This window comes from Hypomesus nipponensis, chromosome 21, assembly GCF_054491055.1.
Source record: "Hypomesus nipponensis isolate SF chromosome 21, ASM5449105v1, whole genome shotgun sequence".
Taxonomy (NCBI): domain Eukaryota; kingdom Metazoa; phylum Chordata; class Actinopteri; order Osmeriformes; family Osmeridae; genus Hypomesus; species Hypomesus nipponensis.
In genome coordinates this window covers 11,272,231-11,281,486 of record NC_140381.1, presented here as the reverse complement: position 1 = coordinate 11,281,486, position 9,256 = coordinate 11,272,231, and the positions used below count along the sequence as shown (strand labels likewise).

Genomic DNA, 9,256 nt, shown 5'->3' with positions numbered 1-9,256 from the left:
TACCTTTAGTCATTTAGCAGACACTCTATTCCAGAGCGACTTACAGTAAGTACAAGGACTTTCCCCCGAGGCAAGTAGGATGAAGCGCCTTGCCCAGGAACACAACGTCAATTTGCAAAACCAGGAATCGAACTGGCAACCTTCTGATTAATAGCCTGATTCCCTAACTGCTCAGCCATCTGACTCCCATGTAAAAACGCATCCATATTCTACATTTCAAAATATGTTTATTGTAACATAGCCATAGTTCCGCAGTTTCCAAAATAATATCTGTAACAAGCACCAATCATATATAAAACAAGCAAAAATAGAATAAATGTTGTTTGTTATGTTATATATCTATTTTGTAAAATGTTGCTGGTTACAGAAAACTATAAAAATACAAAATTAAATTGTTAATTTTTTTCTTAAATTTAGAAAAATACTATCCATTATTCCTCTAACCACAAATACATTGTAACTAATTAATTTTAAGATCCAAGATTTAAGATTACCAAAAATGTCACAGTAATGACATAACATATTTCATAGAGCGTCATGACAACTAATATCAAGTTATGAAAACAAATCTAGGTACATAAGTTTGCTGGCAGTATTCTCATAGTACAAAGGCCCGTTCACACCAAGGACAATAACGAGAACTAATAACGATAACTAATAACTATAACAGTTAACTATAATTTGCATCCACACCAACCTGGACTGTTATGACATCATCATGTGATCCACAGGTCAATTAATAGTGTTATTCATGTTCAGTTTATGTGCCATACTTTCCATCAAGCTGGTCCACATCAACAACACTTCTCTTCACTTCAAGTCTTCCCTTGATTTACAGCGGTTTGTGACCTCACAAAATCAAGAGCTAGAATTGTTCTGGTGTGGGCTGTCATTCTAGAAAGACTTCCACCTGATAGCAGATAAGATGGTGTGAATGAAGTAGAGTAGTGTGGCCACGTATGAAAACACCTGAAAAAGACAGAGAAAACTGTTAACAATTATAAACCACTTGGCTGGCGCTTATAATTAATAGTAGGCCTAGTCGTAATGTTTGAAAACTTCAGGTCAAATTTCTGTCTCCTTTCGTAAACTTCTCTGGGCTTGTTAGGGTTATCAATTTCTGAGAACCACTTGTCACACGTCTTAATGGGAAGCAATTTACCACTGCAGAGATGTCAAGTTGGTAGTTTTGGAAGACATTTCCATCTTTCATATCCAGAGTCACTTTGGCAAGTGCAACTGAAGCACTGAGGTAGAAGAAAGCTGCCAGGCCGTGGTATGCAAAGTCCTGAGCCAGACAGAACAGGAAGGATGAGGAAATGGAAAACAATCTTTGGGAATTGAACATGCAATGAAAGTGCTTGAAACTAAAGCATGATGTTTGAAGGAATTGTACACTTCCAGGCCAAAGTTCCAAAACATCATGCTTTGTCAATCTTGTTTTCAATGTATGGCCTTTGTCTTTTCAACCCCCAGGTTTGTAGATGTGACGACTGTCACAATGAACAATGATCCCTGAAATTGACTTTGTTTTTCTTCTGTCTATAAAACAATGCGTTACCCCACATTATTATTGATCAATTACTGTGTTGAAGTTTAAGAAAAACGCAAGACACGGCAAAATGCAAATCTCAATATCTACAGAAGGTCAAATACATATTGTGAGAATCAATACTTCAGGAGACTTACAGCAGCAGCCCACTTCCCACTATTATGATGCCCACCGCAGGCAAATACCAAGAGCCAGATGAAGGTCATGACAAAACAGAAGACTGACACGAACATCACCCAGCCCTGGGGGTTAGCGGGCACCACTAGCGTGCATGCCACCAAGATCCATACTAGGCCTCCGAAGATCTGAAAGGCAGTGTGGTAAATAGTACAGGACGAATAAACAAGTAGATATTAGTATTCATTCATGATCAATGTGGCTTGCAAATAGAAATATAATGGAATTGAACATAATTATTTTGACCACTGAAGTGTACATTAACATGGTATTCGTCAACCGTTTCCTTTAATAGCCCTGCTGGTATCCTCACTTAGTTATCTACCCAGTCAGAACTTCAATGGTTCACCATACACATATTTTGCCGATGGAGAATTTCCATGGAGATGTTCCATTTGTAGTTTATGGAGACCACTCCGATATATCGCACTATAGGCCTATTGCACTAATACTGTATTGTCGCTGCAGGATGACTTGAGTGGAGTGGGGGATCCCCTCATCACGCCATTTGCAAATTATATACTGTAGTTTGCATGCATCCGTGGCACCATTTATTTTATATTTAAAAATACCCAAGCAAGCCAAATGCATCTCCCTTTTTTTAAACAAAGCACATACGATTTCACCAGAAATCATCCATCAGCTTCAAAGTATGGGTTTAAGATTGAATGTCTGATTGTTGTCTTTGCATTAGTTGTTGAAATCATCATTACAATTTGCAATATTCAACTGTTCGTATACGGGCTGGCTGTCAGTGTCTACAAACTGTTGGATCTGGCCTATGCTGTGGAACGAAAACTCAGCACTATAGCTACATCAGAAGCGGGCAAGAGCATGCACATTGCAATTATAATGATTTTAGTGTAAATTAGATAGGCCTACAATTAAAAGTACTAGAACTTACAAGTTCCGGAATGTAAAGAATGTCTGGAATAGTTGTGCATATCCCCACTCCGCTCGGCAAATTCCCTACAGTCGCAGTATTCGATGCCATGGTTGCGCTCTTCTGTTCATACACCTGAATGAACTAACGGTTGAACAGGTGCGCACGTCTTAAGAACCTACAGACTAGAAAAACCTGATTTACCATCACGACACACCCGTAAAAGAAATGAATACTTTTGTCGTTAGGTTTCAGATGTCATCGGTCGTACATATTTTTTCTGGAGTTTGTTTGAAGTTGTTATGGAAACCACACGAATTTTTGACCAGGTTGACTTATTAAACACCGCACCCTCGAAAATGGACTTTTCCACGTTTTGGGAGTGGGACACACATATGTAGACTATGTTCAGCGTTGTCCATGATAGTCCAACTACACACTCATTATAGCTGAAAGACAGTGTTCTATTTAATGATCTAAATACAACACAATTATTAACAAACACTACGTTTCATGTGGTGAGTTGTGCTTTATGAAAAGCCTAAAAGCAAATGAAAGTAAAATGACCACCACAACCCAAACTATGCACAAACAATATGTAATGTGATGTAGGCAGACTCTGCATAGCTACCCTACTGGTGTAATAGAAGTGTGCTGGAATAAAGCTTGTTTGTGGATTAATTTAACAATCATATTGTGCAACAGTTGTATAGAAAATATTGAGTTTCTCTGTATTAGCATGGGATCCTCATCCTGTATTTGGTTGACCTTGTCCAGGACTGGCTATTCTTCCTCAAAATGAAGATACAAAGTCCACAGAGACAGAAAACGATTGTTCATAGCACATATAAGGAAATCCCTTTGACAAGACAATACCTTGCCTTGTGAAACTGGTTTCCAATAAACTGCAGCTTAATGTTTGATGTGTGCTCATGTTAAAACCAGTTTTCTCGGATCCTTGATAGAGGGCTCAGAGAAGATGGAGACACATGGCGATACCTATGTTACTGTATACAGTCCATGGGGGAAAAAACGTTCTGAAAGATGTTACTGGAGATTCCATTAACCTGATGTTTTATGTCACTTATCTGTCTTTTCAGAAATTGAAAATTGCCCTAGACAAGGATGATGGCAAAAGTATTGCCAAAAGTCACAGTCAATTGGACCTATGTCCAATCAATTAGAAGAACGAATTGAGATGAAGGCATACAAACACTTTCCTTCTGATGAAGGGAACTTTTGGCACTTTCCCAAAATGCTACATGATCTGTGTGTCAACATGAGCAGTGTAAATATAGCTCTCCTATGACATAATTTGACAAATAATTCTCTAAAACAGTTCATTCAGCCATGTAGAAAATTGATAATGTTAAATACCATATTTGGAACAGAAACTATTGAAAGTGAATGGCTACCTCTGATATAAACGTTTCCCCCACCCCTTGGTTTTTAAGCATCCAAAATCTGTAGTAAATAAAATCCCTGCCGCTATATCTGCAATTGTTCCCTTTGCAACAAAGACACTTACAAATGTCTTTCAATAATCTGTATTGTTCGAGCACACAGATGAAGGAAAAGGGAACAATAAAATAGGTCTAAGATATCAGATGTGAAAACGTTGATACTGTAGAACCTTTTAATTCTAAACTCATGTTGTGATACCACCATGACAACCAACTGCAAAAAAAAACCCTGAACAAACAAACAAAACAAAAAAACATTCTATCTGACACAGTCAATTCTGTAAGCCTATGTATGCATGGCAGACAACACAAGTGTGCACTCAGTGCAGGCTGAACACCACAGCCATGGCAACAACAGCCCTATTTTGGCAGGAAGGGACAGTTCATCAGCCTGTGTCTGTAAGACAAACACCTTAGACAAACGGAGAGTAAGGTCAGGTTACCTTGTTGTGTCACAATATCTGTTCTCCATGGTGAATGTAGTCACTGCGCTAGGACAATTACTATATCAGTAACCTCATTGTTACTTCTTATTTTTTAATAGTTTATGCTTGTGTCTAAAGTTTCATGATGTGTGTATAAATCCTCTCTTCAGAACATATAGTTGGCCAATTATGTGCATGGCATGTATTTGTGGTGAAATGTAAAAAAATGACTCTTTTACAATACTGGTTCACACAATGCTGTTGTCTTTCTTATGTCAAGTTGAGGTATAATTATGTAATGTATTTCATTGTCTCCATTACAGGGATCACAAGTGGGCACCACCCCTGTACCCACGATGCAGCAGGTCACATTCCCCCCTTTCTTTGTGTCACCGGGGCACTTTTTCTGCCTGTCAACCGTTTCTATGGGATCCGGTTTCCGGCAAAGTGATGTAACCCAATCCTTGACAAAATTCCATCATTTTTCTTATACTATATTTTCCTTTTTTTTGTTTCCACGCTGAGTTGATAAGATAATAGTTTGGTGCCTGAGAATTGCTTTTGGTTTCTGTTGACTTAAATTCAGTTGGCAGATTCAAAGATGGCACACTGTAGGCTACAGCACAATGATAACGCCCAAACAGATTACATTTATAAATACATTTATATATAAACATGTATGTATAGTCAAACCTTGTAGGCCCTATAGGTTTATGTCAACTAAAGCGGTGCATGATAGTCAACTCAGGAGAACACAGACAATAATGTAACAGCATAATTAAGGACCTGAAGCCTCTGAAAAGGCTTATCTATAGGATTGGAAGCGGTAGCCTTTTGATGACCTGCGCACATCGTGAAAACAAGAATTTTGTAGTAGGACATGTTGTGAGTGCCAACCAGTTACATAGGTTGTTTGTCCGCACAGACTTGATTTTAACATTGATCAAATATAATCTCACAATGCGCAATGACGGTTACGGATGTACGTGTGTGTAGGGGTGTGAAGGAACATGCACGCATTATGACTAATTACTGGTTCAACATTCCCCTCGTCCTCACAATCATGACTCTGATTATCTGTCTTTTGCTCTCAAATGACGTCTGAGACACCTTATCACTTAGATGTTCACTGAAGCTAAGCAGTTGCAATCGGGGAGATGAGAAAAAATGCATTCTTCAGATATAGGCTAGATTTCTTTCGGAACACCCTTTCTAAGAAACTACCTAGGAACCAATAACCCAACATAACATTCTGTCTACCCATGAGGCATTTTGCCCCTGATGATAAGCAGGGGCAGTTATGGGGGGGGGGGGGGGGGCAGTTGGGGGGCGGTTATGTTAAAGTGAAGAAAACTGTACAACAACAATAATGTTTAATGTAACTGGCCCCTCTAATAACTACCCTCCCCCTCCCCCCAGTTGAAATGGTTTAGAACCTCCCCTAATGGTTTAGAACCTCCCCTAATAGTGAGGGTCGGTTCAATGGAAGTTTAAACTGGTAGAGCCACATTACTGACTATTACTGACAGAGGTGATATCTTCTGTGACTGTGACCATCACCCCACGAAACAAGACAGAATGATTTCAGGTGACCTGTGCTCAAAAACAGACTATCCCGAAGGTGAAGCTTGTCTGATTTAGACATAGGCCTAATGCTTGTTGTTCTCCCTTGGGTCATTAATATGATCATGACATGACCGCTGATCATCTGCTTATGATCTACAAGATTTACCAACTCTCAGTTATTATAGCTCACGGAATGATACACCAGCATAGTAAAGACTGACATCTAGTGACAACATTTGTCACTACATACATTTAAAAACGTACTAATCTAACCAATACGGTAAATGGCTGCGCTTCTACAACCGTACTGGAAGGAAGGAAAGCGCGAGCAACCAGCTGTAACCACATATCAGGTGAGCAATGTTTCTTGTGTTTTCATGCTCTAGATTAGATCCAGTTGGCCTAAGCCTCCATGTTTTCCCAGAACTAGCGTTATATTTAATAAATGTCCACAGACACGCTATATGGTTTATTGGCTGTAGTCTGTGTTTCATTCTGTTGGCACGATTTTCACTCAACGCGTTGCTGATCGCCATAGGCAAAAGTGTTTCACAAAAGTAACTAGCTATTAAGACGGAAGTAGCCTTTAAAAGATTATTTACGTTATTTAACAATATCATTGGTACAAGCATAGGTTAGAAAATACACGAAGGGATGTAGAGAAAGTATTTTAGAAGCTATTTCTACTGGGTGTTGAGCTAGACGTGTTTAAGGGGCTATTTGGGTTTATGGACATCGATGCAAACATGTGGTGGCAACAGTTGAGTTAATGTCCAACTTAATAAGTGTATCCATTCTCATTCCGCAGATTCAGTTAAGCCATGGACATAACCTCCTCATGAAAACAACAGCTTCTGGGATTTGGCAGTGGAATTTAAGATGGAAACATTATACCTATCCCTCATTTCACCTTTAGAAACCCTTATAAGCCCAACGCCATATTATGTTACACTCCTTTATGGCTCTTTGTTTGCTTTTGATTGTTAGTCATTCACTACCATGTATGGCTTGCAAAACACCCGTTTACACATCCAGGAAACTGAATGTTTGTTGCCAAACCAGTTTCGTAAACGGTAGCCCATACGTTGTAAGTTACACAAGAATGCACTGAAGACAACCTAAATATCTTTTATCCTATAAAATTATAATCTGCCACCCATACTTTAATCCTTCACAAATGCCTCGATGGAAAGCTATTGCAAGCCAGCATTTGCGTTGGTCCAGCCCTGTTGCTCAGGGACTAGTCTTAAGTGTTGTCACATTTTGCATCATTCTGCCGCTAGTGTGCCACAGAATGCTGTACTCGTACTATTTCATGAAATCGTTTTACTTGGATTCCTTGAGCGATGAGGTTTTACAAAAGAGTTATGAAAGGGGGCAGAATGCTTTGCAATATTGGGAAGACAGCTCTACAAAGTCCTCTTCCGACTTCAGAAACATCGCCAAGGAACCTGAGCTGTTGGTCACTGTGGTTACAGCCAGGCGAACTGAGGGGAGGAACTTCCACTACCTGCTCCAAGTGATGCAACAGCTAGCCAGTCTTCTGAGAGGCTGTGGGGGGCAGAAACAGTGTGCAGAGGTGTTGGTGTGTGACGTGGAAAGTGGTCCCCTTGACAACGAGGATGCTGCCTTACTAGAGAGCCAGTTCCGGGTGGTGCGGCGCTCCCCGGAGGAGAAGTGGAGAAGCAGAGGCCACGTGAACACTTTCGAGAGGGAGAAAAGAGACTATGTTTTTTGTCTTCGAAAAGCATGGGAGCTGGTGAGACCCAAAAATGTTGTTGTCATTGAGGACGATGCCTTACCTCTAAGCGACTTCTTCCCTGTCATAAAGAACTTGCTTTCTCGACGGTTTGTGCTCCACACACTTTACATTAAGCTCTATCATCCTGAGAGATTGCAACGGTACTGGAACCCAGAACCATATCGCATCCTGGAATGGGTTGGACTAGGACTAGTCGGGGCCACGTTCGTCCTCCTAACCTTGCTGCACTGCAACCCTTTCTCTTTCACTTTCTCCTTCTCTGCCAGCCACATCCTTTTCTTCACCTTGTACTTCATGGCTGCTATCGAGCTCACTGGCAGGCATTATCTTCTGGAGGTCCGACGAATATCACCCCACCTCTACGCCGTTTCGCCGGCCACTGAGTGCTGTACCCCGGCTATGCTCTATCCTGGTAACTCCTCCCTCAGAGCAGCAGATTACCTAGATGGATCATTCTGCATCAAGGGCAATGCTAAGGATATGGTCCTGTATCAAATGGCCAGGACCATACCAGGGGAGAGAGGTCACAGCCTCGAACCCAACCTCGTTACCCATATTGGTGCTTACTCCTCTGTACGAGCCAACCCATCCAGGCCCAGACTTCTATGAGTAGTCTTTTCGGAAAACAAACGCTCTATCCTTTCCCTTATGCACTAATGTAGACCTACGAAGATTACACTAATGTCAGCAATAATGCCAGTTTCCAGCACAACTTTTGAAAAGGAAGGAAGGTGGGTGGCTATACTATTGCTGTTCATCTTCTTACTTCAGATAAACATGAAGTGACCAGTGCTTAAAAGGGTCTAGTGTTTTTTTTTTTTTGGACTGGCTTCCATTAACCACTGTGCAAGGAGATGTGTGCTAGCACTCCTTACAAATCAAACCTAGATCTAATGCGAGTGTCTAACATACTTTGGAATATTTTAGGCTAAATGAATTTTAAGCAAAATGTAAGTAAATATCAATGCTGTACTTGCTGTACGATTAGTGAGATTATCACTGGTTTTAATGAATGTTTGAATCAAACATGCTGTAGCCAAGTATGTCTTTCTTTATTGATTTTCTCTATGTAAGACATCTGAAACGTCTTTGTACTTTTAACTTGTTGTTAAAATGTTTTTAGTGATTTATTGCTCCTTTTCCAAAAAGCCTAAATCATGTTGTTGCAAATCATGTAAAAAAAGAAAAAATCTTATTTGCACCTTATCATTTGTTGAGCACAATGTACACTTTTAACTATAGCCTACTAATAAAAGCATTGATACATATTTATCATTTGATTTTTTTGTCAAAAAAACAATTGACTTTTTCCAAACACTGACCATAAGAATGTAAATACTCAAAGCAAGTAAATACGTTTTAAAAATATGTTTGGATGAGTTTCTTTGTTGATTGTATGTCTTGGTGTTTTTCATGCAACTAGGCTGT

The 9,256-nt window shown here is 39.9% G+C and overlaps 2 protein-coding genes across 2 annotated transcripts; one reads left to right on the top strand and one right to left on the bottom strand.

Moving 5' to 3' along the window:
* Positions 1–207: 207 nt before the first annotated feature.
* On the bottom strand, positions 208–2,887 carry LOC146238000 (myelin and lymphocyte protein-like). Its single transcript, XM_084685425.1, has 4 exons — positions 2,634–2,887; positions 1,690–1,857; positions 1,163–1,288; positions 208–969 (listed from the first exon to the last, which is right to left on the bottom strand). Exons 1-4 carry the CDS (start codon positions 2,721–2,723, stop codon positions 895–897), a joined length of 459 nt encoding a protein of 152 aa, XP_084541551.1. The 5' UTR covers positions 2,724–2,887; the 3' UTR covers positions 208–894.
* A 3,405-nt stretch (positions 2,888–6,292) lies between these two features.
* Positions 6,293–9,096, top strand: pgap4 (post-GPI attachment to proteins GalNAc transferase 4). The gene is made up of 2 exons (XM_084685426.1): positions 6,293–6,419; positions 6,875–9,096. Exon 2 carries the CDS (start codon positions 7,244–7,246, stop codon positions 8,435–8,437), a length of 1,194 nt encoding a protein of 397 aa, XP_084541552.1. The 5' UTR covers positions 6,293–6,419; positions 6,875–7,243; the 3' UTR covers positions 8,438–9,096.
* The last annotated feature ends 160 nt before the right edge of the window (positions 9,097–9,256 follow it).